This window comes from Zootoca vivipara, chromosome 3 (genome assembly GCF_965207765.1).
Source record: "Zootoca vivipara chromosome 3, rZooViv2.hap1.1, whole genome shotgun sequence".
NCBI lineage: Eukaryota > Metazoa > Chordata > Lepidosauria > Squamata > Lacertidae > Zootoca > Zootoca vivipara.
Window position 1 is genome coordinate 69,930,926 of NC_142586.1, and position 18,536 is coordinate 69,949,461.

Below are 18,536 nucleotides of genomic sequence, written 5' to 3' on the forward strand. Positions count from 1 at the left end.
TTTCTCAGGAGGGTAGTAGGAGATGGGTGATTGACTCGATGGGTATGGTAAACCTGTTGATGACTGTTAACGACTGCAATTAGTCCTACAGGAAAAAGCAAGGGATAGAATGCAGATGATTAGCATATGTAATGAGACAGGAATCCAATATCTTTGGATTTGAAAATGTTATATTTCTACACAGACTCTGTGTATATGTCTGAATGTAAAGTGTGACTGTATGTCATAGTCAGGTATTTCAAGAATCTTCCTTGTTATTGCTCGAAAACTCTGACACTGCTGCACATTTATGCTTTTTCACGTTGGACTGGCATAAATAAGTCTTTTTTTTTCCTGGCGAAAGGGGAAAAATTATTCCCTTCTAGCATGTCTGGTAAAAACAAACAAACCACATGGTGTGAACAGAGCACTGATGAATATATATCCCAGTGTGTACCCCATAGATACACCTTTTCACAAGAGAACAGGTTGCTATGGGACACCAAGCATCACCAATAATCTAGCTGCTTTTCCACTCTGAATAATGCTGAGCGTTTTTCTGTTACACCCACATTCACTTTATCTGACCAAAACAGTTGCTCAGCAGTGAGCCACACTAACACAAACTACATAAATCAGAGACTGCACAAAATTAAAATTTGAAGGGTGAAGAATTAAATATTTTCTTCTCATGCATACTATTTAAAAAGGTTATAAATGCCAGCAATCAAAATGTGTGGGACTGTTTGATGAGATATCCATGGTTATATATTATGGCCTTGATCCAATATAGTGCGGATTCTCTCCATCCTCCTGGTTTTCCTGTGTCCAGAAATTTCCTGTTTTCCTATCTAATCTCTGCTACCCAAGGCAATCCCAGAACCACCAAATTGTGCGTTTAAATTCACTAAAATTCAGACTTTAATGTGCAGATACAACAGCAGTCTAAGAGATGGGTAGTGGTGATGGTGACACTAATTAGGGGGATGAATCAATTATTCCACCTTGAGCTCCTTGGGAGAAAAAGGAGAGACTAAAGTCTCTTAAAATGCTACTGTGGAGGGAGGGGAGAGAGAGACAGAGAGAGATTCAACAGTACAGTACAACAGCCAATTTAAGCAATGAAGAGATTAAAGTCTATGGTTAATGACGTCTTGTCTATGATGGAATGTGGGAGGAGTCAATGATTAATATCATTGGTGCAGTTTCATTGTTTCTTGTTACTCTGTGTTTACAGGTTCCTCTGCTTTTTATGGTTTGGATACATTGCACTCCATGTATACTGCTTCTACAAAAACAAACAAAAAACCAATTCTGTCCTTGAACAGAAAACTTACAGTCTCCCTGAATTAACAGGAATGGATGTATGTGCCAAGAGGATGAAGAAATAATAGATTTCAGCAGGGACATAAGCTGTCCTTTAAATGGATGCTGCAAAGGTTTCCTTGCTTATTCAGTGGCACTAGAAAATGCTCATAAAGGGGCCGAAACCTTAAAGTTTTTGCCAACTCCTCACCCCTTGTCTTACCTGCCATGGTTATTACAATATTTTTAAAAATACCATGAAATCACCAAGTACAGGAAGATGAAGATAAAGGTGGAAATGTGAAGAATATATGCTTTAAAAAACTTTTTACAGTAATAGTGCACACTTCTCTCTGCATGAAATTAAGATATTTAAAAAGGGCAATTATAGGAGTAACAAAGTTCCAGATATAGCAACTAATAAGGCACAATTTAATCCCCATGTTAGATCACCTGCAATTATCTATCAGAGCTGAATATAATTACTGCACATTTTTTACTCTTTCTTACTTCCTGCACGCCCACCAACATCAGAGGAACATGCCCCAATAAAACACTAAAACCAGTGTACTCTTCCTTTCTCTTCCCAGGGTTTCCCCTTACATTTCTTCTTCTATCAGTATATATCACTTGGTGAGATGAGTATTATGTATCATCTTTCTGATAAAGACATTACAGTCAAAAAAACAAAAAACTTTTATTGGAATACATACTACTTCCCCAAACACCATAGCCAGAATGGGGGGAGGGGGTTATGTTTGCAAGCAATAAACCAGTTTTGCACTATGTCACATGCTGCAGAACTTGCATGAATGATGTTCTATGTCACTGAGCCTTTGTATTTATTATCACATGAAACCAAAGCAAATGTCAAAACTTTTAGTGAATCAAGGCAACAAAAACATGCACACAAAAATCCCACAGAGAAACTTACCTTTTTAAGGAACAATTTTTGGAATTTCTTGTGAGGCAGCTTTATCATTTTTATTCAGCATTTACATAGGTGGCATCGGTTGGATTTTCAGTCCATTTTGCCCAGAGAAACAGGCACATTTCATCTTCTCTGGTTATCTCCCAGTAGCTGCTTAACCCTGCACGTCACACCAGAAAACAGCACCCCTCCCAAACAGCTGGAGATTACAAGCAAAGGGCTAGGCTGGAAGTAATCTTTGATTCAGATAAAATACCGGGAGACTTGTGCTCTGGTTTTGGATGGTGCCAAGTAGTTCTATTTGTCAGCTAAAAAGAGAGTAGAAGGTAACCAAAAAGCCTCCTGGTTGTGTCTGCATCAAAATAAATTGAGAAGTTGTGAAAGGAAGCTGCATTATTTGTTAGAAAGGGAAGCGTAAGCAAAAGGGGGGGGGAAGCAGGAGATAAGCCACCTCTCTCAACATCTGCTCCTTAAAAGCCCGTGCAACAGAAGAATCTGTTTCAGTATCCAAAACAGTAAGAGATACCAAGCTATGCCTACTGCATGCAGTTTGCCACAGCACACCTGTTAACGGTGAGCGTTCTGTATGAGTCAGCCAAGCACAATGAAATAATCTGCCATTTTCACTTCTTCTTTGGATGAATTAGTGAGACTTACATAAGGAATACAAACACATCTTTCTAAAATTAGAAAGGGAAGGGAAGTCTGAATTTTATATGTGAGTGCCCAATCTTAGAAAATTGATGGGGAAGTTAGAATTGTTGGTGGATAGGGTGTTTACAAAAAGCAGTGTGAGGGGTGATCTCAAATTCTAATTTTGCACAGAGGTTTGGACTTTTTTCAATACCTGTATATGGTATACTAACAAAACGTTGATGCTAGTGGCCACTTTGTGGGTTGCTGCTTAGCAGCATCACGAAAGAACAAATGATTACAGTTATTTACTTTATTGCAAATGTCTGAACACTTCAGTGCATGCATCTCTTCAAATACGAGATAAGTTTTTTTGAAGTCTTAAAGGTAAAGGTAAAAGGACCCCTGACCATTAGGTCCGGTCGTGGACGACTCTGGTGTTGCAGTGCTCATCTCACTTTACTGGCCGGGGGAGTCAGTGTACAGCTTCCAGGTCATGTGGCCAGCATGACTAAGCCGTTTCTGGAGAACCAGAGCAGCACACGGAAACGCCATTTACCTTCCCACAGGAGTGGTACCTATTTATCTACTTGCACTTTGACACGCTTTCGAACTGCTAGGTTGACAGGAGCAGGGACCGAACAACGGGAGCTCACTCCGTCACGGGGATTCGAACCGCTGACCTTCTGGTCGACAAGCCCTAAGCTCTGTGGTTTAACCCACAGCGCCACCCATGTCTTGTATGCATATAATTGCATACATAAAGGTAAAGGGGCCCCTGACCATTAGGTCCAGTCGTGACCGACTCTGGGGTTGCGCGCTCATCTCGCATTGTTGGCTGAGGGAGCCGGCGTATAGCTTCCAGGTCATGTGGCCAGCATGACAAAGCCACTTCTAGCAAACCCAAGCAGCACATGGAAATGCCGTTTACCTTCCCGCTGTAGCGGTTCCTATTTATCTACTTGCATTTTGACGTGCTTTCGAACTGCTAGGTTGGCAGGAGCTGGGACCAAGCAACGGGAGCTCACCCCGTCAAAGGGATTTGAACCGCTGACCTTCTGATCAGCAAGCCCTAGGCTCAGTGGTTTAACCACAGCACCACCTGGGTCCCTGCATACATACAGAGTATTAAAAGTGCAGAGATAGTAGTCATACTAGTGATTTGTGCTTAGCATCAATATAAGATGGTTTTCTACCGCCAACCAAAACATATAAAAATAGAAAGCAGGATTGCTACTTTAATCCCACTTTTGTCTTTCAAAAACAGGTGTTATATTTCTTCAAAAATTCCCCGTCAAACCTGCTTGACCAAACTGAGAACAGAATGAAATAACTATTTGTTTGTATGCTCCTCCACATGACTTGCTTATAATGCATTCATTCTGATGTGGCTGCACAAAGCTTGTATGGAGGTTATACAACGTCCACTCTTTACTGAGTATTCATTCTGATTTGTTCGTGAGGAGCTTATGCATTTTCCTGTCATTCAGTCCTTATCCCACACTTTTTAGTGCATTAGGTAAAGGTAAAGGGACCCCTGACCATTAGGTCCAGTCGTGACCGACTCTGGGGTTGCGCGCTCATCTCGCATTATTGGCCGAGGGAGCCGGCGTATAGCTTCCAGGTCATGTGGCCAGCATGACAAAGCCGCTTCTGGCAAACCAGAGCAGCACATGGAAACGCCGTTTACCTTCCCGCTGTAGCGGTTCCTATTTATCTACTTGCATTTTGACGTGCTTTCATAAAATGCTTTTAGTGCATTACCTTGTCCTTTTCCAACCTGCAAAAAATCTCTCTCCTTCTTTGGAGGTTTTCAAACAGAGGTTGGATGGCCATCTGTCATGGATGCTTTAGCTGAGATTCCTGCATTGCAGGGGGTTGGACTAAATAACCCTTGGGGGTCCCTTCTATGATTCTGAAACATTGTTTTAGGCAGCTGTATGAATTTGTACTGCTTTTCCCTCATGGTTAATAGAGCAGAAAACAGCTTTTTCCTGAAATGTCAGAGTGAAGAGTCATAACACATGCCATCTATGTCCCCCATGCAAACACAATAATTTCTTCAGGCATCTTTGAGCTCAGAATTTTGTGTTTTAAAATTTTGACCTAAAAGAAAGCCACTCAAAATGATGAAAAAGAAAGTTTGGTAGTCCTTTATGTTTTATTTTATCCATTTTCCCCCCACTGCACTCAATTCTTTAATCTATACATCCTTACAACAACCCTGTGAGGATAGCAGTCCTGTGTGGGCTGTAAGAGAGTGACTTACCTAAACATCTGATACTCTTTCTACACCACAAACCTAATGAATATGCAGTATTGGGTGCATATTATATTGCTTTGCTATCATTTCTTCAGCACTTAGTGTACACTTATAACAACTCATTCATATAGGTTATTAATAAAACTTTACACATGTTGCGAACCACCCTGATGAAGGGTGGTATGCAAATTTAATAAATAATAAATATGAGGAAACTGCAAGTGAAGGACTTTCACGAGGCCACTGAAGCTCAGACTATGATTGGAATAGAATTCAAAGAAAGGTCTTCATTCTTCAAGGTCTCCTAAGGCAGGGATGGGGAACCTGTGGCTCTCTGGATGTTGTTGGAGTCCAACTCCTATCACCCCCCTGGCCAGCATGACCAATAGTCAGGGATGGTGGGAGTTGTATTCCAATGACATCTGGAGTGCCCCAGGTTCCTCATAAGAAGTCTTCATTACATGCCTTAACTCATCCTGTACCTCTAAGGTCTGGTCTTTTCATATTTTCTGCTTGCAGCATACCATAATCAGAATGATGGTGTCAATGTATACATATATGTTCTATAAGTTGTTTGTGTTTGACCAATTTCATTTATATGCCTTACTGAGAGCCATCATTCCAAGTACAGAATTTCTATGATATCTGTGTCTTCTATAGGCTTGTTTATATGCCTGGGAGCACCTGAGGTTGTGGCAGAGATGGTTGCTCAGGTAGGTTAAATCCAGGTTGTTTAGGAAACAGGTTAGCCTAGAGCCAAATAAAGTGTGACAAAATCAGCACTGTGCATTTAAACAGAGAGCTATGTAAACCACACAAGAAAGAGTGACTAGAGGCCAAAAATGTTTTGTGGGTAAGGAGTGCAAAATCCTACCCCCACCCCACAGGCCTCAGTCAGGGCTCCAATACAAAAAAAAATGGTCATGAAAAGAGAAAAGCACTTGAGGAAAGAGAGGGGCTGCAAGGCAGTCTTCTTCAGTCTTCTTTGGCGATCACTTGTAGCAGAGTAAGACTGTCTTTCATAAACACGGTTTTAAGGGAGGCTTTTAATGTTTAACAAATTAGTGTATTTTAATGTTTCTGTTGGAAGCCGCCCAGAGTGGCTGGGGAAACCCAGCCAGATGGGCGGGGTATAAATAAATTATTATTATTATTATTATTATTATTATTATTATTAACAATGAGTCCATGAGTGACTGTGGAGGACAATTCTGGATCCACCCCACCCCCCACAGTGGGGGACATTGGTTTCTGGGCGGGAGTTGATCTCGGTGTGGATTTGCCAAGCATGCCTTCCTCTTAGCACGTTTTTCCCTTGCGTCCTGAGTTCAAGTGTCTTCAAAGCCCATGACACCTTTGGTAAAGGCTATTCTCCAACTGGAGCGCTCACAGGCCAGTGTTTCCCGGTTGTCAGTGGAGCTTTCCATCTGTTCAATATATGAATTCTACTCCGGTGGGGAGTTTCCCTTTGACAAAGTGTAGGATCATGGCAATGAAAATAATGAATAGAGTTGGGGCAATAACACAACCCTTTTTAACACCAGATCCCACTGTGAATGGTTCACTTTGAGAGCCATTGTTATCTGCGATTGTTGCTGTCATATTATCATGGAGGAGCCGAATGATGACAGTCCACAGGGCGTTACGATTTACAGTGTCGAAAGCCTTAGTTAGGTCAATAAATGCCATATACAGGGGTTGGTTTTCCTCTCTGCATTTTTCTTGAAGCTGTCGAGCATTGAAAATGATGTCCACTGTCCCCCTAGAAGGCCGAAAACCATTTTGGGATTCAGGAAGGGTCACCTCGGATATTGTTAAGAGATGGTTTGCTAAAATCCTTGCAAGAATTTTGCCGTCGGCAGCTAATAGAGAGATGCCTCAATAGTTTCCACAGTCAGTTCTGTCACCTTTTTAAGAGAGATTGATAATTTTGGCATCCCTAAAGTCTGCCGGGATTTCTTCTCTTTCCCAGATTTTTTCAATGAGCTTGTGAAGTTGGTGTGTAAGTTCAATTCCACCCACCTTGAAGATTTTGGCAGGTATTCCATCAGGTCCACTGGCTTTCTTGTTTTTCATTTGCTTAATAGCTGTACACAACTCTCCCAGTTTTGGAGATACTGCAAGCTCATCCCTAACTTGTTTTTGCAGAATTTGTGAGAGGACCTCAGCAGATACGAGGGATTTGCAGTTAAGGAGATGTTGGAAATGTTCTTTCCAGCACAGTGCAATAGCTTCTTTATCTTTCAGAAGTGTGCTACTGTCTGCTGAGCATAGGGGGCATTTATTGGCCCATAGATGGTTTTTGTGGCTTTAAAGAAACTCTGTGCATCATGAGTGCCGGCTAAGTGATGGATCTCTTGAGCTTTTTTTATCCACCAGGTGTTTTTTTAGTTCTCTGGTTCTTCTTTGAACATCAGCCTTAGCAACTGGCAACTGTGGAACATTTAGCTGCATATACACATGCTCCTCTTTTTGCTTTTAATATGGGATCCCCCCACTCCCATCTTTCTATGTGTTTGGAACCTGAACCCAAAACCATACATGCATGCCATTGCAATGAGGTTGTGTGTGAACCAGACACAATTTGTCTGCTCTTCATGAATGTCCCACTTCTTCAGAGAGTGGAAAGTATCAGAGGAGTAAGGGACACCCAGGTCTCAAAATTATAAAGCTAAAGTAATACAGTACACTGTATAGCTTATTCAGAATGAGGTTTCTCATTTTGATAAACAAGAGAGACCTCTGCTGTCAGGTAAAGTTACTGCACAATTAGATCACTGACTTTGCAAGCAAAGAATAGTTTCATTACAAAACTATATACCCACCCATTACAATTTAGTAATTTATATTTTTTTAAAAAACACTAAGAGTGTAAGAGTACTATTCTCCACAAAAAATATAAAATGTGAAAACTGTCATGTTTGTGCTGAAATATCAGGTTACCATGCTGCTGAAAACAACTTGTAAGTAATGCTGTCAAGGTTGCAATCATATACAGTGGTACCTTGGTTTAAGAACAGCTTAGTTTATGAACAACTTGGATTAAGAACACTGCAAACCATGAAGTAGGTGCTTTTGTTTGCGAACTTTGCCTTGGAATAAGAACATGTTTCGCTTCCTGTTGAGTGTGTTCCATTTGTAAATTGAGTCCCCTGCTGCTATGCGAAAGCACACCTTGGTTTAAGAACGCTTTGGTTTAAGAACGGACTTCCAGAACGGATTAAGTTCATAAGCCAAGGTACCACTGTACGCGTTTACAAAAGCATATGTAGATGTGTATAAGGTTGTACAACGAAACTCTGAAAAATCAATGTCAATTAATCTATCCCCCAAATTCATAAAATACATAATAATCCAATTTCTCAAGTTACAAGAAAGGAAAGTCCGACTTCCATCCAACAAACTTAAATATTTTAATAGTTTAAACCAAGATTGATTACAAACTAACCCTGCCTAGTTTGCATGACTGGCAGGAACAAGCAACCAAAGTCTGCATGCTCAATTGTTTGTTGCTGTAACCCTTTACTTTCCAGAGGAAACAAACAAGTCCTGTTTGCAAGGCTGCCCCACCACCACCCACTACTGAATGGGGCATACCTTTGAGTAAACATGAATAAGACCACAGTGCTGGAAGACCGAGGGGTATACACTGAGGATCTGATGTACCATTCCTGACACATCCAGGGTGAAAAGGACACTTATGATATCATGGTAAAAAAATTCCTTCCAGTAGCACCTTAGAGACCAACTAAGTTTGTCATTGGTATGAGCTTTCGTGTGCATGCACACGAGGTATCTGAAGAAGTGTGCATACACACAAAAGCTCATACCAATGACAAACTTGGTCTCTAAGATGCTACTGGAAGGGATTTTTTCATTTAGTTTCGATTATGTCAGACCAACACGTCTACCTACCTGTAACTATGATATCATGGGTATTAAATGAAGGAGGTCCATGCTTTTCCTGGCAGGGTGAAAAATCTTCATGTTGTAAAAGTGTCACAATTTCAAATATTTCTGTACCTTTTAAATAAATGCCACTTGATGGCAGTGCTGCCCGTTCCATATGCGAGCTAAGCAGTAAGTAAGGAATTAGTTTTCTACTTAGGCAGTAAATTTCCAAGCAGTCACAGTGTTCTCAGAGCTCACTGGCACCCAGAGGCACTGGCTGCGAAGAATGGTTGGACAGCAGAGAGGGTCTACCCCTGGATTCAGATGACCCCCACATAAAGTCAGGCGTACCCTACAGAGGAAACTCTGACAAGCAACTCTGAATAAAGGGATCATCCAAAAGGCTTTTTAATATCCCATCAGGCATTTTAATTGGAATTTGATTCTATAGATTTAACTGTTATTTACATTTTTGACTGTATCCTTGCAAACCACATAGAGATTATTGTAGTTAAGTGGTATGTAGAATTGTTTAAATAAAATAATAAAGAGAGGCATGGGGCTTTTTATGAGATGTTGGTTCTTTTTTCAAGAATCGGGAATCTATTATTCATTTTATAGAGTTAGAAATAATCCTTCCTCTCCCTCTATTGTCTCCCCGTATTGAATTTTAGATTATGTACGTTCCTTGGAACAGGGACCTGATGTTTTGTTGGGCTCAGCTCCAGGTTTGGGCTGCCTTTCGTGGCCTGGTACCAGCACTGACTGCTCCCCAGTCAGTGCCCATTAACACTTTGGTCTCCCCGTCAGAAAAGTGCTGAAAGTGCTGCAGCTGCCAGTTCTTCCCTATCCCTTGCAAGCAAGGAAACTTACGCTGTGATACTTCTTGGACAAGAAGTCAAGCAGCTACTCAGCTCTGAATGGCATCTGGTGAATTTTATTTCCAGCAGCGTTGCCAACTGGAGCCACTTGGCTGTTCGGTTTCTGTGATCTGGCAAAGGTTGACGCAACTGTCAGCAAGCTGCATTTCAGCCGGGGATATACAGTACTGTATGTTTGCCCATCCCCTGATCAAGTCTTGTGGCTGCAGAGGTTCAACATGTGTATATTATTACCTTTAACAAAAGGCCTTCAGCCCACAGAAATGCAACCTTGAAGTTAGTCATGACGACGTCCTGTTGATTTTAACGATTCCAACTCAAAGCATGATTAAATTTGGATCGACCCCATTGATTTTAATTGGAGCAGCTTCCTTATTTAAACATATGTAACAAACATTTCATCAAGCCCAGAATGTGACAGTGTCATCTAAGGCAGAACATTAAACAAGGAAAAATGCTTTAACTACCTCATCACTAATCCCAGAAAGGGAGCTTTGTACCTTTTAAGACACTGCCAGATGATTCACTGTTGTGTTAGACAAGATCTAGGGAAACTGGTATTCTTTGCATGTTCATTTTCTTGTTATTACTTGTTTCCTGCAGTTCTTTTTCAGTTGTTAGGCAATTACATTGTTACTTCACAAAATCATAGAACTGTAGAGTTGGAAGGGACCTGGAGGGTCATCTAGTCCAAGGAAAATACTGTACAGAAATCATTTGAGCTTTTTGTTTGTTTCCAAAATCTATAATCTATGGATTTGCATTTTAAGTAAATCTCTCCTCACCATTCATAGAACTGAAATAGCTTCCTAGCACTTCCAGATCGTATTACGTTCGACAACTGAGGTTCTACTGTATAGTAGTGTTATTTTATAAAATATATCAAAGTGGTTCACAACAGAAACCAACATAAAACAATGCAGTAAAAGCCAAACAGTAAAAAACAGGCATCAATTAATCATTGTGGAAAGATGCATTCTTATTTGCCTGGTGGAGTTGGAAAGTTGTCAGCGGACATTTAAATGTTGAAACAGAAGGTTGCAGCTCCGAGTGGCTTGAGTTGCACTTATATCCTTATAAGCATGTTTGGGGTAACACAAGGAGCCTGTTGATGCAAATACAACTGAAAGCTCCCCCTGGTGTCATCGGGGGTCGTGCCATGGCCCTAGCTTTCAGCAGGGCATTGGACGGGAAGTTTGGGGATGCCTGGTATTAACCATTACTCGCTGTAGAGTCCATCCCACGGAATGCTGTGAGCAGAGGCAAGGAAGGAGCCGTTGGACCTTTGCTATAAGTTTGCACCTTTCTTTATTAAATTGTTAGACTTGATCACTCTGGTGGTTTGGGTGTCTTTCTTTGGAATTCCAGAGTATCTGCCTTCCTGTGAGCCCTCCTCCAGCTCTGCAAGGTGTTTCAGGATGGAACTAAGGCATTCCTTCCATGGTGAGAGCAAACCTTCAAGAATTAACACATGTGAACATCATCCAAAAGAAAAAAAAATTTTTTTTTTCTTTATATTGTCTTTGTTTTATATGAAGTGCATTTTTGTCATAGCAGGTATCATCTAAGAATTACTTTCCATTCTCTCTCACCCAGTAGAGCAGAGCTTTCCAAACTTCCACTGGTGACACACTTTTTAGACATGCATCATTTTGTGACACAGATTCGGTTTTACTAGCAAACTGGAGATTAAACTAACCCCTTTCCAGGAGTGTAGGGAGTGTTCACGCAACACACCTACACACTGCAGCCGACCACACTAACACATCACAACACACAGTTTAGAAAGCTCTGCAGTAGAGAATGTTTCTTCTAAGATCTCTTGCTTCTTTCAGATGCCTTTTGAAAACTATTGTTTAGGCAGGCGTTTGCAATGTGGTTGTTCTCTATTTACTGATAATTTATTGATTTTTTAAAAAATGTTATTTTTATGGATGCTTTTTGCTGATTTTATTCTTTTATGTTGTATACTGCCTTGATATATTTTTATGAAAGTGTGGATTATAAACGCATGCAAAATACATAAGTAAGATAGTGCTTGCCATCTGCATTGATTGGGGTACTTTGAAAATTGGCAGTGCATTTTTAAATTACCTTGGAGTACTTTTTAAATCCACACTACATCTGCACTCCCTCTAATATTGAACTAATAATGAACACTGTGTGCCAATAGAACTGGAGCCAAAACAAGAGGGAGTATTCACATTCTCTAGGGAGCCCTAAAGTTTGTAGAAATAGATTATTATTTTAAATGCAAAGAGGATTGAACATACTCAGTATCTGCATAATGTTAAAGAACAGTTGTAAATGAAAATTGGGTGTGGGTATGGAAAGTCCTGCTTCATTGCATTAAAACAGGTGTGGGGAACCTTTGACCCTCCAGATGTTGCTGAACTACAATTCTTGTCACCCCAGTAAGTATGGACAATGACCAGAGCTGATGGTAGTCATAGTTCAGCAACATCTGGTGGGCCAAAGGTTCCCCATGCCTATAGCTATAGCTTATAGCAAGGTTCCCCCATCTGTTGTTGGACTACAATTTCCATCATCCCTGACCACTGGTCCTGCTAGCTAGGGATGATGAGAGTTGAAGTCCAAAAACAGCTGGAGAACGAAGTTTGGGAAACCCTGGCATATACTGTAATGGAGGGGGGTATGGGTGACTAGCTAGAACCCTGAACAGGAACATTCATGTTATGGGTGAAGAAGAAGAAGAGTTTGGATTTGATATCCCGCTTTATCACCACCCGAAGGAGTCTCAAAGCGGCTAACAATCTCCTTTCCCTTCCTCCCCCACAACAAACACTCTGTGAGGTGAGTGGGGCTGAGAGACTTCAGAGAAGTGTGACTAGCCCAAGGTCACCCAGCAGCTGCATGTGGAGGAGCGGAGACACGAACCCGGCTCCCCAGATTACGAGTCTGCCGCTCTTAACCACTACACCACACTGGCTCTCAGAGAATAGACTGCACCATTTTGTTGCAGGTCCCAATTGTCAACAAACTGGTGGACTAAACATTGTAGCTGGAATTCAGAGTATTTTTTTTTAAATAATTTACATAAACTGGCAATGTTTGCATACAGTATAAAACTGTGTCTACTATATAAAAATTACATTGTCTCTATTTTTATGTTCCAAAGTAAATAACATTTGAAGCTTTTAGGATAAGATTAATAATGTTCTCAGTTTACTTTTCAGCTTGAGTTACATAAAAGGTTTGAAGTTTAACTAAATTATTACAGTTTATCAACTCTAATTTGTTCTTGAAATTGAATTTTGTGAATCTTTTCTGTTTTAATTTCCTTGGGTGTATTTTCATTCATTCAATTTAATTTCTATACCGGCCTATACCCGAAGGTTTCAGGTCTCACATAAAATATCAAACACATAAAATCAAAACAAAAATAACAACCCAATAAAAAAAACCCTCTTCTTAAAGCAATTGCAGTGGTGCAGTGGGTCTGTCTGTTAGCCAGAAGGTTGATGGTTTGAGCCCACCCAGGGATGGCTGTGGGCAGGATTCCTGTATCGCAGGGCGTTGGATTAGATGACCCTTAGGATCCCTTCCAATTCTACAATTCTATGATTCTATACACCAATTGTGAACACATTTTCCAAATGAGCAGTTTAGATCCTGATGCTTACCTCCAGGGGCGGCCTGTCCCATTTCATGAAAGAGGAATGTGCTATCTCCTGCCACCACCCCCAGTCGCCGCATCTCCTGCAGCCATGCCTCACCCCCACCCCACCACTGCCACTGCCACTGCCCAACCCTCCCCCCTTGCCAAAATTTGTTCTGTGAGGTCTTGGCAATCAACTCTCTCTGCCTAATTGGGGTGGGGTGGAGGAAGCAGTGGAGCAAGCAGGGCACAGTCTCTTGCGCTTCTGGTGCCTGGGGCATAGCTGCCAAGTTATCCCTTTTTTAAAGGGATTTTCCCTTATGCTGGATAGGCTTCCTCACGAGAAAAGGGAAGACTTGGCAGCTATGGCCTGGGGCAGATGCTTCACCCCATCTAATGGGTGGGCCAGCTCTGCTTACCTCAGCTAGAATAGGCAGTGGCCTGTATAACCAAGAGGGAAACCAAATATAATAGATAAAAGTATTTTCTTTTGCTAACTGAGTCTCATCATCTGATTAATTCATGGAGCAACAGGTACTCCCTCCTAATTCATGCAGAAATGCTAAAGCTGATTTCATTTCCCCCTTTTCAAGCACCACATATGTTTTTCATTCACTGCTAGCTAGTAAAGCAATATTATTTAAAATACCTTTTTGGCATTTGAAATCAATCACAAACAGCTACCCATCAAGGCAGCAGGGAGCTGTTTATCTTGTGGTTCTAACAGTATCTGTTATTTGCATTTGCACAAGTGAATGTTTATGTGTAGATGCAACTTTAGAAATGGTTGCTGTAACTTAAATAGAAATACAGTACCTGCAGGTGGTGATAGTCTAAATGGAGGAGGAACAGACCCTGACAAGGTGATCCTGGTTAAGAGAGAGCCAATTCTGGAATAGGGATTCAGCATCTAATGGATGGGTTATCACTCTCCTTCAACAGGCAGAGGGTACTCCTAGATCTAGCTTTGGTTTGGATGTCCAGGTAGCAGCTGTTGACCCACCTTAGGTTGGTGTGCCGTCAATCCCTGTGTTCACATGTGTTGCAGTTGTCTTTCTCAAATGCACATGTTAGCAGATTTAGTTAACTAAACTTCATGGGTGGTATCCTACAAAGTAGTTCCATTAGCACAAGGGACTTTCACACCAGAACTTCCCCTCCCTCTCCTCTCCTCATGCCCCATCTGTCTTGGGGCTTCTCCCAATCCTCTGGAGAAGATTTGCGGAGGGTGTGCACAGGGAGAGGGAAGGGAGAGAAATCTACTCTGTGCAAATATAAATCCTTGTGTCGACGGAACTTCTGTTAGCCCCCTATGAGAAACTAAGGTTTGTAACTAGGTAATTGCTTAAGTTTTATAAGACTTTCCAGAGTTCAGTATTTGTAAGATACATAAACTGAATTCACACATAACATTAAAACATGGGGGGTGGGTTAATGTCTGAACTTGATTTTAAAATCACAGGCTCATGTTAAATGTGGTCTGCTGAATTCAGAGGCTAGTTAAGAACATTGTTGTGCCTCCAGTATCAAATTATGATTACCTGTAAATAGGGCAGACATTTGTTGTTCTAGGTTTCCCTTAACTTGTAAATGAAAAATGCCTAAGTGTTCTACAAGGACATTTCTAGTGTTGGTTTGAGTTTAGTGTATTCCACAAGCAGAGAACTGTTTTGAATAGATTATTGTTGGCATGACAACAGAAACGAGAAGGAAAAGTGTGTGTCTTTATTCATAAGGATGGAATATTTTTCATTACATATATTGCCTGACCTGTTTTGTATTTCCTCTAATTAAACATTAACCTAAAACACCTGCAGATTAAATGCATACTGTGAAGGTTTTGATTTTTGTTTTTAAAGCAATTGCTGCTTCTCTCATTACAACCTCACTTTTTAGCATTATTAGTCTTGTGCAGATGGCCAGTCCAAATAAAAACAAATGCTTGTCATTCTGGTCTGTTTTCATGAAGGCTTGGGTGGCCAGTTATGCATCACCAAAAAAGAGGACACGTTTGAATTCTTTAAGAGTTATTGGGTGGATGTCCTAATGATTTGCCCATTATTGTTTTATAAATAAGGCTAGAACTTGTCATCACTATCTTATGGGGGGGCACTATTTAGATAGTAATGTGCATTGCTTCACTTACTTCAAAATGTGGTAAGCCAGCCCTGCTGCATTTGGGGGCCCTCTGGCTTATTTGTCAGCCCCAAAGTCTTGCATTGATGGCACCACTAGCTGTAATCATATGCACATTCACCTGGCAGTAACCCCCACTAAACTCAATGGGACTTAACTGCTGAGTAGAGAGATGCACAGGACTGAGCTGAAAAAGGTTCTCTGCATGTTGAAACCTTGAAACCTTGATTAATGTGTAATATTTCCCATGTTGCCTTTCCAAAATAAAGATCTACAACAGGCAGCTATCATTTTTTTTAAAAAAAGCACCGTAGAATTAATATCAGCATAATAGCTTAACACTCAGAATAGACAAAAAAAAAAGACATTTAAAAACCGTAAGTAGCAGAGAACATCCTTTATCTGCCTCACCAAAGGCTATGTGAAAGACTAATGCTTTTAAGTGCCACCTGAAACTCATCAGACAGGAATGTCTTTTGAAAGAGAGTTTTGTAATTTGAATTTGGTATGTAAACTAATGCAAACCATGATTTGCATAATTTATTTCAAGTACCAAAAGTGCATTTCTTACTGGAGTGGAGATTACTGCTAGCCTTGATGAAAGTTCATATATCATTGGCTAACTACAAAAATATGTATTCAGAAATCATCCAAATGAAGAAAATGCATTATTTATCAATGCTGGTTCATTCTTAATTTCCAGTAATCACTTATTAACCCTCTTACTTTATGAAGTCTTATTTGAATGAAACCAAGCAGCACTGTGACTGGTTGTTCTAACAGATAGACAGAGCCTCACAAATCTTTCACAGCAGGTTCTTGAACGGTCCATTGTTAATGATGAAGTGCTGGGACAATTCATAAGCTGCAACAGAGGTAGGTATATTTTCTTTGTAGCGACACTGCCATATGGTATGCATGGCTGGGTGCTTGTACCTCTTGAGCCACATGTACTCTAGTCATTAACCGGCCTGTTTCATCGCTTGGAGCTCCTCAGAAACCCAATAAACTTCTCAGACTCCCTGAGGATTCATGTCAATGGCCCTCTCCATCTTACTATTCCACGGTAAAACTAGGGCTTCAACAGAAGCATCTGTCATACTGCCTGGGAAATCCCCCAGTGCTCAGAAATCCTTCCACAACTGTTCTCCCTCCCCTGCAGGGTGTGCAAGTCACACCCAAACCAAACCAAACCTCACCGAGAAGTGATCTGTGCATGCCCACACACCCCAGAACCAATATATCCTTCCCAATCCCCTGTGTGGCAAAAACCAGATCTAGGGTATGACCTGCAATATGCATTGGATGTATGGTGTACTGAGAAAGCCCCACGCAACCATAAAGTCCTGAGCTGGACAGGCAAAGCAGGATTGCGTGGATATTGAAGATGCTCAGCACTTCTGTCCTACGATTATCCAATGCCACACCAGAGCCCCCCTCCACTAGCTCAGTCATGGAGGTGGTTGAGCTGCAGGAGGAGCCAGTGCACCAACAAGATCTTTCGGTCTCTGTCACCCAGAACCAAGTACAAAACCCGCAAGTCCAGCTCCCTGATGAACTCACTATCCTTCGCTCACATATAGATGTTTCCTCAGTAGAAATCCTCAAGATTTCTAACAACATAACCAATGCTAAGCATCTTCAGTATTTATTTATTTTTAATGAAGTGGGCATAACAAATGGAATTACCTCATTTGTAGACTCATCCAAGCCCTCATCCAGGCTGGCATCTTCTGCTGCCGGCTGGTAATTAAAAAGAGAGATGGAGATGTTATGAAGACACTGTAAATCTGAGAAACCATTAAACTGCACATCAAATACATAAATTGTTCTTTTTTAAACAAAAAAACCAGCTATTGTAACATTATTGCATATAACTGGATTTATTTCATTCAGTGGCTAAAAACAACATAGAATCGGTGAGTGATCATAGCAATATTATTTTATCTGTCATGTTTTTATTAGGATAAGAGCCAATAACTGGTTCATGGTTCATAAGAAGACCCAGCTGAATAAGATTGAATCAAAGGCCTGTCAGTGCCTAACATGGTGATGATGGAATAAATGATGCAAAGAAGGAACTGCGACCCAAGATTAAAAAAAAAGAGGTACTGTAGTAAGGGAGCACTTGGCTACTTTAAATTAATTCAGATCTCCAAGGCCTGATGAGCTGCACCCAAGGGTACTAAAGGAGCTTGCAGCTGTAATCTCAGCGCATCTTTCTAATCTTTGAGAATTCTTTGAGAACAGGTGAGGTCCCTGCAGAGTGCGGACTGGAGGCAGGCAAATGTTGTTCCCATCTTCAAAATGGGGGGGGGGGGAGATCCAGGTAACTACTGACTGGTCAGCTTGATGTCTATACCAAGAAAGGTCCTAGAACAGATAATTAAACTGTGGGTCTGTAAGCACTTAGAAAAACATGCTGTGATTACTAAGACCCAGCATGGGTTTTTAAAAAGTAAGTCATGCCATACAAATCTCATTTCTTTCCTTTTTTTGATAGAGTTACTAGCCTGGTGGATCAGGGGAATACTGTGGACATATTGTATCTTGATTTTAGTAAGGCTTTTGACAAAGTGCCCTATGGTATTCTTGTGAAGAAGCTGGTAAAATGTAGACTAGACAAGATAACTGTTAAGTGGATTTGTAACTGGTTGACTGACTGAACACAAAGAGTACTCACTAATAGTTCCTAATCAACCTGAGGAAAAGTGGTAAGTGAGGTGCCACAGGGTTCTGTCCTGGGCCTATTGTTGTTCAACATCTTTATAAACAACTTGGGTGAAGATATTGAGGGGATGCTCATCGAATCTGCATATGACACCAAACTGGGAGGGGTAGCCAATGCCAGAGAAGACAGAATCAGGATTCAAGATGACCTTTGCGGATTGGAGAACT

General features: G+C 41.0%; 1 protein-coding gene across 1 annotated transcript in view; it reads right to left on the minus strand.

The window, feature by feature from the left end:
• The window catches only part of RPS6KA2 (ribosomal protein S6 kinase A2), a 169,731-nt gene that overhangs the window by 145,882 nt on the left and 5,313 nt on the right, over positions 1-18,536 (minus strand). The window contains exon 2 of the mRNA XM_088666336.1: positions 17,328-17,381. Coding sequence (XP_088522462.1) covers positions 17,328-17,381 — 54 coding nt within the window. The remainder of the gene's footprint in view (positions 1-17,327; positions 17,382-18,536) is intronic.